The 19,019-nt window shown below is 38.6% G+C and overlaps 1 protein-coding gene across 7 annotated transcripts in view; it reads right to left on the bottom strand.

The window, feature by feature from the left end:
* Positions 1–8,364: 8,364 nt before the first annotated feature.
* The window catches only part of Supt3h (SPT3 homolog, SAGA and STAGA complex component), a 249,902-nt gene continuing 239,247 nt past the window's right edge, over positions 8,365–19,019 (bottom strand). For 2 of the 7 annotated variants that reach the window (XM_070023613.1, XM_070023615.1), the window contains one exon: positions 13,281–13,446. In XM_070023613.1, coding sequence (XP_069879714.1) covers positions 13,353–13,446 — 94 coding nt within the window. In that variant the 3' untranslated portion in view covers positions 13,281–13,352. Of the gene's footprint in view, positions 12,741–13,280; positions 13,447–19,019 lie in introns of those variants that run through there. The other 5 variants (XM_070023611.1, XM_070023610.1, XM_070023614.1 and 2 more) reach the window with 5 other exon arrangements.

Raw genomic sequence — 19,019 nt, 5'->3', positions numbered from 1 at the left:
TTACTGCTGGAGAATTTACTTTCTTCTTCAACTTCTTTCTCATTAATCTGTGTTAAAAGTGGTCTAACACCGTGAGCTGGGTAGGCTGCTCTGTCCAATCAGCATATATTTCCATCAGTGTTGAGTGGGTAAGGGGAAGGAAGCAGCAGGAATTTTAAACTATCGACCTTGAAGGACTTGTAGGAAGGTGTGTGTGACATGTGCATAATACAACTGACTCTCAAAAAGCTCTAGTAAACGGTAAGTTATGGTTGGCTCTTATGATTTATGCTAAGCAGAATAAACTGTGATGGAAACATAAAATATTTCTAAGCTTACACCTTGGTCACTCAATTCAAATGAAACTCAATTTTGTTAGTTAAAAAAAGGCTCTGAACAGGAAATCAGGTTGTTTATTGTCCTGTGATGGCCACACACATGGTGGTTGAGAACAGAAAGAGCTCTGATATTCTCAAGGGATAGGTGCTGTGTCATACCTTCATTCAAATACCGTCCCGACCATCGCTTCAGGGACTTGGTGTTCCAGTGGGAAGCTGAAGGTGGGAATGTCAGAGGTGAGGCTCATAAATGAATTGATTCACTGTCCACGTATTGATAGTCTGGTTGCATAACCAGAAGGTGGAAGATTATTTTGGGAGCAAGCCTGTCACCATCCATGATACATGTGACATGGAAGTAAACAGGAAGTGCTGAATAGGTTTGGTTTACTCCTACAGGAGAAATAAAATCAGTGTTTACCAAATGGAAAAGCACAAGGTTGGTACAGAAAAAAATGCTATTTTCAAGCTTCTAAAAAGGTTTTCACAAATAACAAAGTTTCAAACTTATAATTAAAAAGTATTTTTAAAAAGTTAAATTCCTTAAGATTCTAATTCTACCTATGTTAGTTTTTCTCTAATCCATACTCCATAATGTCCCCTTACATATCATATTCCAAGAGGAAAAAAGGTCATAAAGCCATCTAGTAGACATTCAATGTTCCCACTTTGTAGATGGGGTATCCAAGGCTCCAAAGCTCTCAACTGTCACATAGCAATTGATCAAATGTCAGAGAGTGAGCTCAGACAGGATCAGGAGCAATTTAGGACTGTAATTTCTCATCTAGCCTTAAGTTATAGGTAGATTGATTCTCTTAGTGTCACACTCAAGGAAGATATGGACCTGGTGGTGGAGACAAATGCACTGTTGGTGTAGCTTTGACCAGAAGCCAACATCAGACTTATGTGTCCAAACTGAGTCCACCCTCACACTTCAGTGTCTATGGGTGAGCATTCCTAATGTTGGTACTGATGGCCTCAACTGAAAAGTTGTGGCAATTTGCAGTTCTAACACTGTCAATCCAAGAAAACAAAAAACTGAAAACAGATGATAAGATCTAGGAAAATAAAAAAAGTAAAGTAACGGAAACAAAGGAAGAAGATTATTTTAAGCAAGGGTAATTTATAATTTTTAAAAAGTTGGCAGGGCTGTCTGAGGTTAATTAAACATTAATAACCCACATCTCAGAAGAATATCAACACTCAAAGAAGGACTAGTCCAAGAGAAGTATGGGCAAAGTATATGAGTAGGCAATTCAAAACATAACATCTACTCATGACCAGTGAACACATTCTGCTTCAATGATATTCAAAAATACAATGCTGAGTAAGAAATGTACTCATTACCTTGTTCATGTAACTGTAACCCATTTGTACAGTATTTTCACAATAAAAAATTAAAAAAAAGTACAAGAAGCAATGTTTAACAGGTTAAATTTTGAACAATAATTTGAAAAATAAAAAAATGCAATGCTCAGTCTCCTTCATTAAAGCAGAAAAGATTAAACTGTAGTACCTAGAACTTGGTGAAGGCACAAAGAAACTGATTTTCAAATGTTACTGCTAAGAATGCTGAGGGTGGGAGGCTTGGCCTGTGTGGCAGAATGCCTGTCTAGCAAGCTCAATGTATTTAGTTCAATCCCAGTACCTAAGGTCGGGGGAGAGCAAATTGGTAAGGCCCTAACAGAGATATATTTGGATTTGTGTTGAGTTTCAAAATTTAGAGAATACCCACAATTAAGAAAGTTACCCTATAACCAGTGAACAGAATTAAAAGATGGGTACAAAGCCAGAGTTGCTCTTCTCAGAGTTCTTCTCCTTAGTCTAGGCTGGCTTTCTGACTAGTGCTGATTGTAGGACATCTGAGACAAGCTTGTTTCCTCTCTCTTAGAAGATGATTGGTTGCCTAAAAGTTCAATTACTCTGAGACTACCATGCTGCCAGGAAGACAAACCTTGTGATATGCAAAGAAAAGGTCATGTGGAAGAGCACCGAGGCTCCATTTGGATGCTTGCTGACATCAACTAACTACCAGACAATACCAAGAGAGCAGAACTAGCTAGATAAGGACTGTTTGAATCCCCATGCTCCAGAATCATAAGAAAGAATAAATTATGCTATGCTAAGTCTCTAAGGTTTAAGGTGATTTGTTAAATCAGGGAAAAGATAAAGACATCCCTGCAAAAGATAAATGAAACAGAAACAGGTAGGATCATCCCACAGGGCCAGGACCACAGTAGGCAAGGCAGAATGGGCTGGCTCGTGAGAGAAGCAAGCTATCCATACCAACAGTGATAGTAGTGATCCTGAGCATATCTTTCATTAATGTCAAAACAGCCTATTTCTTTATTAATCAATTCATTTTCTTAACTCCCCCACCTCCTGATTCCATTCCCTATCTAACAGTACTTAGCCATGCATCTTATTCTTTAGCTTATGAGATAAAGAAGAGGGAGGAAAATTCAGAGAGAAAAATAGAATAAACACCATCCCCAAATAGATGTGCTATAGGCGACTTAGTATCTTTCTAAAAAGTATAACCTTTCATTTGGTAAGTTTTATATTTAGAGAAAAATCTCAGATAGTACAAAGTTCCCTGATGACAGCCAATTTCCCTTTATCAAGATTTTACATTATGAGGGCTGGGAAGGTGGCTCAGTGGTAGAGCGCTTGCCATGCATACATGAGGCCCTGGGTTCAATTCCTCAGCACCACATAAGCAAAAAAGAAAAAAGTCAGAAGTGGCGCTGTGGCTCAAGTGGTAGAGAGCTAGCCTTGAGCTGAAGAGCTGAGGGACAGCGCCCAGGCCCAGAGTTCAGGCCCCATGACCGGACTCCCCCCCCCCCCAAAAAAAAAAGATTTTACATTATGATAAATTTGTCCCAATTAACCAAAATTGATGTTACTAACCAAAGCCCTAACTATACATGTTCTAAAATTCTGCATGTCTGCTTTATTTTAGAATCTTTATAAATGATTGTGCAAAGGGTTTTCTACTCAACGTGTCAACTTATAAGTACAACGTGTCTGGATCAATGTCATCCTTTCCACCTCGTTACCTGGTTCCATGATCACTCATGTACATTGAATATAATAACGCACATATCACACTGCATTTTTGATCAAGTCTTTTTAGGCTCCTCTTGGCTCAGATAGTTTCTCAGACTTTCCTTGACAGGTTTGAAGACTATGATGAGGTAAGCTTGTTAAAACATACAGTTCAATCTTGTTTGTTCAACAATCTACTTGAGATTCTATTTCACAGGGATGAACTCCTGTTCAACACCATACTTGAGATTTTAGTTATTGTGATAAGGTCAGAAGAACTAAAAAGTTAATAGATTAGAAAGAAAAAAAAATCCTGTCTTTACTTGTAAATAATAATCATCTATGTTGACAATTTCTCCCTAAACTTCACAAAATAGCTAGTAAGTGAGCCAGCAAGGCCTGAGCATACACATTTACTGTACATTGATTTTTACATACTAGCAAACTGAAAATTAAAATAATTCTTACAGCATCAACCATGAAATAGCTATGCTTAAAAGATATGCCAATAAAATGTGTAGTAGGCTTATTTTTTTTAAAAAAAACTATAAAACACTGATGAGAAAAATTAGAAGAGACTTAAATATGTCATATGCATTGATTAAACTTATGTACTTAAGGTATCAATTCTCTTCTAATTCAGCCATAGATTTAAAGTAATTCCAATCAAAGTCTCAAAAAGAGATTTGTGGAAAAAAAGGAAAAATTTCCTGACTTAGTATGAAGGCACAGTAATGAAGACAGTGAGATGTGGTTAAGGGTAGAACACACATTTCAATGGAACTAAACTGAAACCCAAGCAGATCCATGCCTTTATGTGCAATTGGGTTTAGATCAGGGTACAAAGGTAATTCAATCAAGCAGCGATAAACTTCTCAATGAACAGTGATGAATCAAGTAGACATTCATAGGAAAGAAAGAACAGGTCTCAATCCTTACCTCACACTTTATAGAGGAAGTAAACTCAAAGTGAACCATGTACCCAAAAGTAAAAGTTAAAATCTGAAATATCAAGGAAACATAAGAGAAAAGCTTATATGCTTTGGCTTAGAGATTTTTTTTTTTACATGAAAAAAGTATGAGCCTCAAAAGAAGAGAAAATCTGAACTTCAAAATTAAAAACCCCAGCTTTTCCAAAGATAATTTAAGAAAAGATAAACCCCAAACTTAAGAGTAAAGGCTTGACAGACACATTTATGATAAAAGATCTTTATAAACTCTTAGTTTATAATAAGACAATTTTTTTCACATAGGCAAAAGATCTAAACAAACACTTCAACAAAGACAGAAACAGATGACACTTAGCATATGAAATATGTTTAGTATTATTCATCTTCAGGGAAGTCACAATGAGATAAGTATCTAATAGAGTGGCTGAAATTGAAAAAGAACAAATACACTAAAGATTAGTGAAGATAGTGAGTATCCAGAAATCTGTGGGAAAACACTTTAGGATTTAAAATATTAAATATTCACTTATCATATGACTCAACTCCTAGGTATTGTACCCAAGTCAAATGAATATTTGAGTCCACAAAAAGGTCTATCCATATTTGTTCATGGCAAATTTATTCTGAATAGCCAGAAACTGGAAACAAAACAACCACTCAGTGGTGAATAAACAGTGCATCCTTACAATAACTCCAAAATAAGTAACAGTACATTACTGATACACACAACAATATCGATAAGCCTCAATAAAATCATCCTAAAAAGTCGAGAAAAAACCTGAAATTCAACTTTGTATGGAAATGGTTAGTGTAGAAGAGAAATCAGACCAGTGGTTGTCAAGACTTTGTGATGGGTAAGAGACTGATTACAAAGGAACCTGAAAGAACTTTTTTGGGTTATTGTAACTTGATTGTGGCAGTGAGCTCACAACTACATTCATTTGTCAAAAGTCACTGAATTGCAGTACACTAATCTAAGAAGGGTATATTCCTAGATGTAAACTTTATGCATTAAACTGCTTTCTAAAAAAAGAAATGTATTTTTATACCCTGTCTAAAAAACTTTTGTAACATACAAATATAAAATGCCAATTCAGGGTTGTCATAAAATGAACTTTGAAAAAGTAGTGAAATAGGTATATCAGAATGAAGTTTAGACTAACATTATTGAAAACCTACATAAATGTATTAGACTGAAGTTTGGTAGAACATTATTAGAAACTAACTACATCATAACTAATTATGGTGGGCAAATTTCTTATTTTATTGAAGATGTACTGAGATTTAGGAAGTATTAATATATATAAAAAAAACCTTTAACAGAACAGTCCTGTTAAAAAATACAGTTGGAGAAATTCAAGGGGCTTGGGGAAGGCTATGTGGTGAGAGATGGTTCCCCCATCTCTCTATGGAATGAGGTGTTCAGTTGTTCATTCACTCAGTAAACCCATCGTTCACTCAGTAAACACTCATAAACAACATCAGTTGTCTATTCACTCAGTAAAACTGCCTCAGAATGTATCCTAGAGTAGGGAGGCAAACTAAGTCCATGAAATGATTGTCAGAGATGATAAATGTTAGAGTGTCAAAAGAATGCAAAGAAAAGGAATGTGGTGAGCTAGGACAAGAGTGAGGGAATATCAGGGGAAGATATGGAGAAAGTGATAGTTGATGTACTAGCTAAGAAGGAGGGATTGAGGACAGCTTCTGAGGACGGATGCTTTTAAACCTCGAGGATTCATAGCTTTACATCCATCAGCTTTGTGGAGATTCATTTAGCTTCCATAATAATACCATTTAATGTGCTAGTTATGACAGCTTATAAAAATGATTTACAGGACAAATATAAGCTTCATTTCAGCTGAACAATAAAGAAGCTGAGATCCACCTAAAAGAAAACCACACATCTTATTTTTACTGCTGCTCCCTTCTTTCTACCTTGCTTCTCACAATTTTCACTACATGAGACTCTGGGAGAGCTGAATGGCATAGGTTCGTATTAATAAACTTTTAGTATCCTAAGCTGGAGGAGGAAAAAACAGAAGGAAATAGCCTATCCATATGAAAATAATAATCACATAATATTTATTGTCTGGGATTGAAACGTTTCAAATATGCAAAGTAATAAAATGTCAGGAAAGGCAAAACTTCCTAATGTTAAAGATACCATAAATTTTTCTCAACCTAAGATGAATGAAAAAAGTTCAGGTGATACTTTATGTCAAAAGAAAAAAGTTACCTTTAAACCCAAGTGAAGGCAAACTTTAAAACCTTCAGAGGGCACCGTATACTTACCATTGAAGAACTAGGAGAACGTGGTCTTTAGCAGCAGAATATACAAAGCAACAGCAAGTTAAAATCCTCTCCCTTTTTTTGGTGCTGGTCCTGTGGCTTGAACTCCAGACGTACTGCTGTTGCTTAGCCTTTCTGCTCAAGGCTAGCACTGAACCACTTGAGCTGCAGTACCACTTTCAGCTTTTTCTAGGTAGTTTATTGGGAGTTAATAGTCTTATGTGCTTTCCTGCCTGGGCTGACTTTGAAGTGCAACCCTCAGATCTCAGCCTCCTGAGTAGCTAGGGTTCCAGGCATGAGCCACTAGTGCCTGGCTGGGAATCACTGTTTAACACGTTTGTTTGGCTTTCCTTATTTATTTAAAGTTTTATTTTATTTATATCCTCCTCCTCCTTTCACATTTTATTTATTAACATTTTCTCTTCCTCCTCCTTTTTCCTCACCCCCTCTTCCTCTTCCTGTCCATAAACTGAGATCCTCCCAATACTCACCTCTCTAGTAGCTAGGATTACAGGTTTGAGTCACCAGTGCCTGACAGGTAATCTTTTTTTATGAGGTCCTTGACTCCTGTAATTAAGACTTAAGTTGCAGTATCCTACTCACAAAGGCCACAGGAGGCGTGATACATGGGGTCCTTGGAACTGGTGTCTCAGAAATTGGACTTGTAGTTATTTTCTTCTTCTTCTTTTTTTTTTTGGGCCCAGTTGTGGGGCCTGAACTCTGGGCCTGGGCGCTGTCCCTCAGCTCTTCAGCTCAAGGCTAGCACTCTACCACTTGAGCCACAGCGCCACTTCCGACTTTTTTCTTTTTGCTTATGCGGTGCTGAGGAATCGAACCCAGGGCCTCAGGCATGCAAGGCAAGCGCTCTACCACTGAGCCACCTTCCCAGCCCCTGTAGTTATTTTCTTACAGAAAAAAAGCTGTGATCTTCATGAGATTTGCTGGCAATTCAGTGAAATAAACATTGATAAGGGATTGCTTTTTTATTTTTAAAATATAATTTTATTGTTATTATGAAGGTATTGCACAGAGAGGTTACCATTTCCTGTTAGGTAATGAGTACATTCCTTTTTTCTTGGACAATGTCATCCTTTCCTTTGCTTTTCCCCAGTGGGATGTTTTTCTTAAAGGTTTGAATTCATGTACTTATGGGTAATTTCTATCAACCAAAATAATAGATGTGTAATATGTTTACACAGAGATTATATATAGGTTTTTTTTTTTTTTTTTTTTTTTTTTTTTGTCGGTCGTGGGGCTTGAACTCTGGGCCTGGGTGCTGTCCCTCAGCTCTTCAGCTCAAGGCGAGCGCTCTACCACTTGAGCCACAGCGCCACTTCCTACACAGAGATTATAGAAAGGTATTTATAGAAGGCTTGTGATCAAGACAGTCTTAATCTGGTGCAGGCTAAAGGCATCGAGACGAAGCAGAGAAAACAACAGGCAAAGGAAGTCTGGGGAGAGCTGGGGGCAGTGTTCTGAGCCAGGCAGGAAATGGGCAAGCTAGGAAAGGAGAGCACCATGGGAGTCTAGGGGAAAGGCAGACTGGCATTGTAAGCTGTGGTAGAAAATCACCAAGAGCTCTCTTGTCCCCATGCAGCTGCTCACTGGTGTCCACGCAGGCCCCACAGGCAAGCTGCTCAGTGTACTATGATCTTCAAAGGAACCAGTGTTGTGAGATACTCAAAAGTTTCCTTAGCTGTCTCCCTAGTTCTGGTGAAGCCCAGGGCTTTCTTTTCTCTTTCCTTTTACATCTCCCCCGCCCCCCCCCCCCCCGTTCGTCATCTGGGGTCTGGATGTCAGTCATACAACATTTGGCTGCTATTGAAGACTGGCTCCTAATCTGTGGCACGGTGACCCACCTCGCACTCAGAACTTCTGCCGTCTGGCCACTCTGACTTGCTATCTTCCTGTAGGAGTGAATCAATGTTGATTTGGACTCTGTTGCTATATAAGTAATAAGCTACTTGGATTCTAAACTCCTTATGAGCCATGCCTATGGAACTGTGTCAAGCCAGATAACCTCCAGCAGCAATGCCCAGGAACTGCCTGACTGAATGGCAAACACAGGTCAGGGAGGAATGGCCAATGGGAAAGACAAGCATGTGATCTGGAGGCAGCCAAGCTGTCAGAAAAGCAAGATATTGTATTATAGGCAGGCACACCCATTCTTCATCTTAAAGATCAGAAATAACTTGCCCTGAGGTAGAACAGATCCCAGGTTGAATTAAAGAAGCTGCTAACTGTAACAGAAAACAATCACTTGTAATTCAAGTTGTGCTCAGCCCCTCTCTTTCCATTTTCCTATCTAAATCTTTGTATACCATTGCTCCCCAAAAGATGCACATAAGTATGCTAGCCTAGGAGAAGCTATGACTAGTATGACGAATACTTATTTGTAGAATGTTTCAGAGACATAATACTTGGCATTAGGAAAGGAATTTGAGTTAAAATGAAAATGTCTTGTAATCAAGTTTTTTGGTACTGTGTTTCTGGACTGAGGGCTACAAAACAGTTCTCTTCAGTGTGTTCTCAGAAGCCTTTTGTCCACACTGTGGAACAAAGGATCAGAGAACTGGGTCTGAATACCAGATCCTTCATATGTTACTCTGCAGAAGGTGTCTAACCTGAGGATGGCCTAAGCGGTTGGGAGCCTTGCATGATGAGATAGACACAGGGCATGAGGAGCTCACAATGGCATGTAGCAATGATGCTGAACTTACTGCAGTGCGGATATGGCATAAGTTTGGACAGTAAGTAGGGTGGGTGTTCCTTGGTACATAAAACTACATTTTGGTCATCTTCATTCTTGCTTTCTCATATATATATATATATATATATATATATATATATATATATATATATATATATATATTATATAAAAAAATATATTTTTTTTGGTTGGTCATGGGGCTTGAACTCTGGGCCTGAGCACTGTCCCTCAGCTCTTCAGCTCAAGGCGAGTGCTCTACCACTTGAGGTTTTCTGGTGGTTTATTGGAGATAAGAGTTTCAGGGACTTTCCTACCCAGGCTGGCTTTGAACCATGATCCTCAGATCTCAACTTCCTGAGTAGCTAGGATTACAGGTGTGAGCCACCGGCGCCCGGCTTCTATATATTTTTTTGAAACTTTTACTTTCCTTTTGGAATCGAGTGAGAATAATGAACACAGGGTGGCGATGAGCAGAAAAGAGATCATGAATATGATGCTGTAGGCTGGATTACAGTAGCTTCTAACAATGCACTATTGTATGTGGGTTTCTTGTGCCTTTGTAGGAATTGACTGTTTTAAAGTATGCTTCAATTGCCAAAATTTCCATGACTTACGACAGCTTGAATACTTGATATTGTGTTCCAGAAAACAAATACAAGTCTCCCTCTCTTTTTCATTTAAGAGCCATGGTATCATTCTCCTCAGGACACTTGAGACTTAGTTGAAGAGATATGACATTTTAATATTTGAGTTTTTGAAGGCATCTGGCCCTTATTTAACCATCACATTTACATCCAATTCCCGCAGGCACGGGTTTGTTGTTGAAGCTTGGCGTGGTGCCCTCAGTAGAAAGCCTCTGCTTTAATGAACACAATTCCACAGAAACTGCTAGACTGCCCCGCTCCTCTCCACCCCGCCACTGTACAGCAGCACAAGAAACTGCATATTGGATTTCAAAGAAGAAGATAAAAATAAGAAAATACATTGCTGGAGAATTAGCTTTATGAGAGTTGCGGGGGTATACTGCTATGGCATATTCAACTTGTTGCCCTGAGATTATTTGCCGAAGTGTTTATGTACTATGAAATGTTCAGCCAGAACATACAGGAAACTATAAAATATTTTATGAGATGTATACATGGTTGATGGTAGAATGTTAAATGCAACCTGGGAAGGTTCTATCTAAATTCCAGGAGGACAGATGAGAGAGGATATTCTCTGTAGTTATTTAGTTTTATAAAGGGGTTATGTGAACTGGAAAGTATGCCTGATTTGGGGATGATATGAAAAATATCATCAAATTAAACTCCATAATTTTTAGACTAGTAAACTTGTTTTCTGTTCTACCAGAATCCACTGGTGTGCTTATTTGTCTTCTATGTGGTAAAAGCATTAATGTGGGTTGTTTATTATTTTATAAAAACAAACAGCGGTAATAAATGGGGAATTCTCAGATACAGGAACTATATATATCTTTAAAAACATTTGTGTTTCTGATGGATTTTGAGTAAAAATAGTTGGTTTAAAACTGGAATATGATTTCTGAACCTCAGCCAGTATGATATGTGAAGGCAGAAAGGCTAATGACAAACTCTAAATGGCATGTTCAGAAGTCACACTCCCCAATGGAGATGAAGAGAGAAATAATTCTATTTCCTTTACTTCTAATTTAGAGACAATATCAATTTTTAAGAAGACAGGTTAAAAAAATGTTTAAAGTTCAAATTAGATCTCTATAGCATAAGGGCCAAATCCAGAATTTAGCATTGTGTAGTGGTGACTTAGAGTAGAGCCTGGTATGTGAGAGAAAAGAGATCATTTAAGTAATACCAAAGTCCCTGTGATGATTTCAATGTTAACAGTTATGTGTTAGGATATGTCATAATTAGTTATCATTTTTCATAAACTGACATTATTGTCTGGGATAAATATGCTATAAAACTCCAATGTATCCTGTTCTTTTCTAAATCCAGATATGTTAACACAGATTAAAATTTGGGACCATGGAATCTCATCTCTGGCCTGCCACTGCCATTGCTAAGCGAGGTGTGGAAACCACCTTCTCCATCCAGGCCAAGTGGCAGCATCTGTAAAAGGAGTAGCTGTTCTCGGTGACCTCTAAGATCATCATCTGCTCTATGATTCCATATGACATTTCACCTTGAGAGAGTTTACTAGACATTTTCTGAAGCTTTCCTTCTATAAATTTTACTTCTATATTCACTGCTTAAGAAAATTTTATTTCACTTCAAATTTAATCTTGTGGAAAGACTAAGAGAAAGAACTTAAGTGTAGAAAAGAAAAAAAATTAAAAATATTAATATTGAGCAATTATGGACACATCTAGACTGATTCAGGACACACATAAATGACCTTGTTTAATTCTAAATTCAGCTCTCTGGCTTATGATGAAAAGTGAAAGGTTATTATATGAACTTGCCGGGCAAAACCAGATTTTATAAATAATTACCTGTCAGACTGTTCAAGATAGACAAACATACACCAGACCAACAAAAATACAGAGCTGTCATATTTCTGAGAGAAATGTACATCGAGTCTTCCTTCTTTGGGACTATAAGGAGATCAGGTAGAATAAAATGAAGGAAAAAAAATTAAACCCTCTATTTTCTGCTCTGCACACTTTAAAATATATAATGTGGGAGAGAGAAGGAATTTCAACATGAAAAATTAGTCCCTGAAAATTTTATACCTCCTATAAGTCTGGCAGATTGAAACCAAATACAATATATGTTGTTTCAAAAGTTAGAATGTACATTGTAGGCTTATAATTTTCCATTGTTAGGGACTCTAAGCAATAAGTAAGATGATAAAAAGAAAAGTCTGATCACACGTTAAGCATGGGTGGGACATTAAAACACGATGGTAATTTTTGATGATGTAAATTTGTCTTTTTTGTTTCTGACATGCAGTTTTTCTTCCAAAAGGATTACCAGAGAACAGGTAAAATCACACAGAACAAATGTGAGTAACATGACATACTCACAGAAACTGGGACTCACAACAACCTGGTCATAAGAAAAAACCTTACAAGTTCCTTATTTCTGTTTTCACTAATTATTTACAAAGGCTGTGTTAGTGTGTCTCAGGCCTAAACTACATACATTTCTCACAGAATTAAAGAAATAACTTTCTTCTTTGCAGTTCATATTTAATAAGGAACTGTACAATTTTGTCTGCTGAATTCTGGTTTGTTCCCAAGATTCTCGTTTAGTAGAAGACGTACAGATTCTGGTAGGGCAGCTTCGATGTCCAGGCAAACAGCGGCACAGCGCCGCTACCCCCCACCCCACCCCCCACCCCCCTTCCAGGCTAGGGTGGGAACAGCGTAGGGAAGAGGTACAGGCTGCTCCATTCTGACTGCTTCTGCAGGGGTGGAGCGAGTGGGCCTGGGAGAAGAGGATCCTGGCAAGAGGAAAATGAAGATGGAGGTTCTGTGTGAGGACAAACACACCAGAGGAGTAGGACAGGAAGTGGGGGAAGATGGTGAAAATGATACATATATTGTAAGAAGGGAACAGTCGGTTCCTCAGGACAGTTGGTTCCTCAGGACAGTTGGATCTTAGATGACAGTTTATGAAATGAATATTTGTCTCTAAAATCCTCATAGATATAGTCAACATGTGTTCAGAGTAAAGTGAGCGGGACAGTGGGAGGAGAAGACAGACGACCCTTTTAATTTTGTCTCCTTTGTCTCAAGCCTGGATTATAAAATGTATCAAGTAAAACACAGACTAAACACTGGGGGATAAAAGACACTGCTTTCAAGATCTGGGAGCCCAGGGCAGCAAACCCATGCCAAACGAAAATTTCAAAACTGTGTGATCTGTGTTTTTGTCCACCTACATGTTACCCCAAACATCCTGTCATTAATTAGCCGAATAGCTCCTCTAGTAAACAAGACTCAGCACTGAACGGCTGGACAAAAGCAGGAGTCAGCCCTGCTGACAGTCAAAACAAAGCAGGGGATGGGCCCTGCAGGTGAACTTAAATTTTATTTTGTGCAAGGAGTGGAAGTCACCTCAGTGTCACATTGCCTTTCGTGTTCCCGTAGGCAGTTCCAGGCACGTCAGCAGGCCAAAAACGCCATCCCATTCCTGCGGTAGGCACTCTGTCAAAGAGAAAGGGAGCTGCAGTGAATTATCACGTCTAGTTACACCAGGAAAAGAGGCAAAAGCTTTTTTCCTGTGTTGCAGACTGCTGGCTACAAGCTAATATGGTACTTACTAGGAACATTTCTGGTGGTAAAGCTACAGCAACTGCCCTATTAAAAAGTGACTGTGGAGCCAGGCGCCGGTGGCTCACACCTGTAATGCTAGCTACGCAGGAGGCTGAGATCTGAGGACTGCAGTTCAAAGCCAGCTCCAGCAGGGAAGTCATTGAGACTCTTATCTCTAATTAATCACCAAAAAGCTGAAAGTAGAGCTGTGGCTCAAGTGGTCGAGTGCTAGCCTTGAACACAAAAGTTCAGGGACAGTGCCTAAGTCCTGAGTTCAAGCCTCAGGACCAAGACACACAAAAGAAGTTACTGTGGTTAACAAGTGGTTTGTCTACTTTTGGGGGAGTGGGAAATAAGCAGAATAAGACATCTCATTTTGTTATTTGATTCGGTGGTCACACCAAAGAGGTGCTGTGCTGAACCTGCTCCTCTTTTATAAACATGTGTTCTCCATTCAACATGATCTAGAATCATTGCTAAGTATCTGAACAGCCTATAAATTGCTGACTTGCTAGGGTCTTCCCAGTCCTTGACGTCTTGAGCAGGAAGCTACGGGAGCCGATTCTGAAAGTCTCTCCTCCCAAGATGATGATCTCAAGGGAGAGTTGGTTTTCACCCCAAGTTAGAGATTTTGCACTTAAAGAGTTGGTGGACCAAGAAAATACAGGGATTCTTACGCTTATCCTGGATTTTTATTTTGCACAGAAGTGGAACAGAACTAAAATCTAGAATTTAGGAATAAAATTTTCCCTTTATGGGCATATTTTACATGATTTAAACTGCTAACAGCCACATTTAGATACTTCATAATCTTCAATTTTTCTATAATCGATTTTCAGAAAAACAGAGAAAATGATAAAAATTCCACCCTAAAGACCCATCCTGTCTAGAGTTAATAACCTGCCATTCTGGAGTCTTTACAACCGACGGGAGCCACAGAAGGTCCTAGCCCACATCTTTGTGACTGCAGCTTTTAGTGCACAAAACTCCAGCATTAGCCAACCTATCCTTGGGACAATGGGAGGGTCCTGTCCAGGTTCTGAAGCTGCAGGACTGCTATCACATTAATGACACAAATGTCTCCCCCCCCCAAGTTTGTTATATGTGCCCAGACACATACCGATCCATGTCCTGCAGCACGAGGATGACAGATCTCCCCCACATTCCATAAACTTAGGACCATCACTGCTTGTACCAAAAGCTCTGGGACCATTTTTGCTTATCTCATAGTACCTGGAAAAGGTATCATCCACTCCCACAGCTCCACAAAAGTGGCTAACAATGCAATAGTACCAAGGCTCAGTACCAATTACTGAACATGTACAATATGGACACCCAGTTCTGTGGGTAGGATATGAGCCTGCTTATCTGACATTCTGGTATAGATCATAATTTGACCTGAATGGATAAGCATACACCAAAAACGAGAAGCTAGTTAAATTCTAAATTAAAAAAAAAACCCTAGAAACTATAAATGGTGTTTTTAAAGTTTGAGAAGTTTTATGTGTTCAGGAATTTGCCCCTTTCTTCTCACTTTTCCAATTGTTCAGCATGTAATTGTCACAGTAACTTTTTATGATCCCTCATATTTTTGTGATACCACCTGTAATATCTCTGTTGCCACCTGATTTTTGTTTGGGTCCTTTCTTTTTTCTTGGTCAGTCTACTTAAAGGTTTTTCAATTTAATCCTCCTAAAATCCAACTCTTTGATGATCTTTTGTATTTTTTTTTTGTTCTGATTTTATTTATGCTCTGATCTTTGTTATTTTTTTTCCTGCTAATTTGGGATTTAGTTTGTTATTGTCTTGCTGAATCCTTGAGGTACATAGTGGAGTTATTTGAGATCTTTCTGTTGTTTTGATACATGCATTAATTTGCTACAAACTTCCCCTTCAGTACTACATTTGTAGATTTAACAACTATATATATATATATATATATATGTATATATGTATACACACATACAATATGACCACCCAAATTTTTATAATACTACAGAGACAGAGACTAATACAGAAATAGTTGGAGACTTCAATGCCCACTTTTCTCAATGGACAGATTAGACAGAACATCAATGAAGAAACACTTGAGTTGAACCATATTCTAGAACATTATATTGAGCAAAATACAAATTCTTCTCTTTAGCACACAGGACATTGTTCAGGGCAGGTCATATCATTAGGTCATATGTTAATCAAGTCTCAATAAACTGAAAAAAATTAAAATCATATTATGTATCTTCTCAGATCACAACAGAATAAAACTAGAAGTTAACAACAAGAATGGAAGTAAAAAATGGCAAAAATGCTTGATAAGAAATGTACTAGTTATCTTGCCCACGTAATTGTAACCCCTCTGTATGGTATTTTCACAATTAAAAAAAAAAAAGAAAATGTTTGTAAAGTTCAATGGGTAACTGAAAAGAGAAAAATTCTAGAAATAAGTGAACATAATAATACAACAGGGGGCTGGGAAGGTGGTAGAGCACTTGCCTTGCATGCATGAGGCCCTGGGTTCAATTCCTCAGCACACCATAAGCAAAAAGAAAAAAAAAGCTGGAAGTGGCGCTGTGGCTCAAGTGGTAGAGCGCTAGCCTTGAGCTGAAGAGCTGAGGGACAGTGCCCAAGCCCAGAGTTCAGGCCCCATGACTGGACCAAAAAAAAAAAAACAACAAAAAAACACAACATACCCATATCTGTGCAATATAGCAAAAACAGGGTTTTTTTTTTTTTTTTTTTTTTTTTTTTTTTTTTTTTGTATCTGTGAATGGACAGGCTTGAGAAACCCTTTAATTCCCAAATTGGCTCACTTCTATTTTTTTTAATGGGTCATCATCAATTGGTATTTTTTAAGGAATACAAACTAAAATTAAGAAGCAGAACAGAAGCCAGGTGCTGGTGGCTCAGGCCTGTAATCCTAGCTACTCAGGAGGCTGAGATCTGAGGATCACGGTTCAAAGCCAGCCTGGGCAGGAAAGTCCATGAGACTCTTAGCTCCAATTAACACCATAAAACCAGAAGTGGTGCTATGGCTCATGTGGTAGAGCACTCGTCTTGAGCTGAAGAGCGCAGGGAGAGTGCCCAGGCCCAGAGTTCAAGCCCCATGATGATGACCACCACCACCACCACCACCACCACCACCAACAACAAAAAGCAGCAGAACAGATAGGTATGGTGGCACATGGCTGTAAATGTAGGCACTATAGAGGCTGAAGCAGCTAGATGACTTAGCCAAGGAGTTTGAGGCCAGTTTGGGCAGCATGCAAGACCCCATCTCAAAACCAAACCAAAATAAAAACAATAACAAAGAGCAAAAGATTAATATTTATTTTAATCAAAAGATGAAAAATATGCCAGAAAGCTTACCTTGTAGTTTTAAGTCCAACACTATTTACTGAGCTTAATACTTGTGCCAGGAGGCAGATAAAGCATTAACTATAGACAAAAAAGACTACGTTCTCTTCCATTTTCTTCTTTGAATGCTCAGATAGTAACTTTGATAAACTGAAAAAATATCAAGATAATTAAGATGTTTACTGAAAGGTTCTATGGCAAGTGGACTACCAGCAGGGCCTATAAGGAGGCGGCGCACTGTGTTTCTGTTGAAGTCTTACCAAGGCTGTGCGCTCGGTGTGATTTAGGGTTGAGCAAACAATGTGGCCTGTCTGGATCTGTTTGGAGTTGGCCAATTTGGGTCAAATCCAGCAATAAAAGGGTCAATAAAAAGATTTGGAGCATATAGTCACCCTCTCCCTAAATCCCATTAACTCCTAATTAAGATGCATTTTGGATGATTTGGGGGCCACAGGAGCCTCCTTGGTTTCCCACAAGTAACCAAGCTCTTAGACTACCCAGGAGCTCTTCCACCCTCCATAGGGGTAAGGTGGGCAGAAGGAAAGATTGTACAGCCCTATTTGGCTCTGCTGGGAGGGTGGGAGGGAGCAGCAGAGTAAACTGAGAGCAAAACACCTGCACTAGCCCTGACTTAATAAACATCTGACTTACTGAAATACCACACTGAGCTGGGAATGAGAAGGTAGTACCTTTCTGAATTTCATGTACAAATGATGTCTCATAGTCAACTCAATTAATCCTTCATCTGTCCCATCCTACATAAAAGCTTTATAGGAAAACTCAGTAGAGCTCGTTAGCTGGCCTTTTCCTACCTCTCTGGTGGCAGCCTCACTGCCAGAAGAGAGGTAGAAAGCCTCTCTGTGATTTAAACCTAGTTAGTTGCTCAAATTCCACAGCCTCCATTCACACATTGGAACTCAGCTCTGCCCTCTGTGGGTTCCTTGACTCGGCCTGTAAGCCCTCTCCTCGCTCCTCTAATTGCCTGAGGAGATGACTGTGCCCATGAGAGACATGCTGCTTTGCTTTAATACTCTTTGAAGCTCTGGAACTTCATATCAAAGCTAGGCAACAGCTTCTTAAAAGATAAAACATGCCCCTTTTCTTTGCTTCCCTGTGTCTGCGTGTGGGCAAGAGATTTAATTATAATGAAGAAAGCAGAATGGTGGTCTAAAGTCTTAAAATCAAAGTGGAAATCATGGCTGAATCTCATTAGCAAACATAAATACAAATAGGCACATCTTGTTTGCAATACAGCCATGAGACTTTTCCCTTTTTGATAATTTCATTCTAACTCTGATATTTCAGAGAACCTAAATTGAACCATATGATGTACAACACTGAAACACGCAAAACTCTTAATTAAACATGTTCCTTTTTGTGTATTTCCCTCATGTTATAAATACCCTGCAGAAACCTTGGAGGGCAGCTGGCCTGACAGTAGAGACTTGATTTAGGGAGAGCAAGGCTGTCTTTCTTTTTAAAGAAGAGGTCTACCCTGATTAGGAAAATGGGAAAAAGAGACACTGCTAACTCTCACTCCATGCCGAGTAATGTGGCATTTGATGACTGGTTTTGGCAGTCTAGGCTAGCTTGGAGCTTGCCGCATGGCTCAGGCCAGCCTGGGACCTCAATCTTGCCTCAGCCTCCTGAGCACTGGGATTACAACAGTGAGCCTCCACACACAAGAGAACTCATTTTATGCATGTTTTTCTCCTACTCTGTGTCTTATTTTATTAAAGAACTCTAACAATGGGCTTTTTAAAAATTCTTGGGTTACTACCAAGTTGTTTCAGCATTCTGATTAAAAAAACTCTACGTTAAATTTACTTATTAAGTTACTATTTCTAATGGCACAAGTCATTTCAAATGATATGATATGTGTATTTGTTGCAAAGGAATTAGGTGGTTCGTACCAACTATACTGAATTTTAGAAAAAAGTTTTTGTAAATATCATCTTTAGTAATTTTATGAGACTAAAAGTATATCATTTCTACATTTATATTGTTTCCTATGCAACTGAATGCACTTAAATACAACACTGGTTAATATTCAATGTGAGTTAATATTAAACTTTTATTCAGCTATTTTATATTATATTCATTCCAAGCAG

The sequence above is a fragment of the Dipodomys merriami genome, unplaced genomic scaffold (genome assembly GCF_024711535.1).
Source record: "Dipodomys merriami isolate MVZ:Mamm:240054 unplaced genomic scaffold, mDipMer1.0.p SCAF_16, whole genome shotgun sequence".
Lineage (NCBI taxonomy): Eukaryota > Metazoa > Chordata > Mammalia > Rodentia > Heteromyidae > Dipodomys > Dipodomys merriami.
The sequence above is the reverse complement of the archived record's forward strand: the minus strand, read 5'-3'. Positions and strand labels throughout refer to the sequence as shown.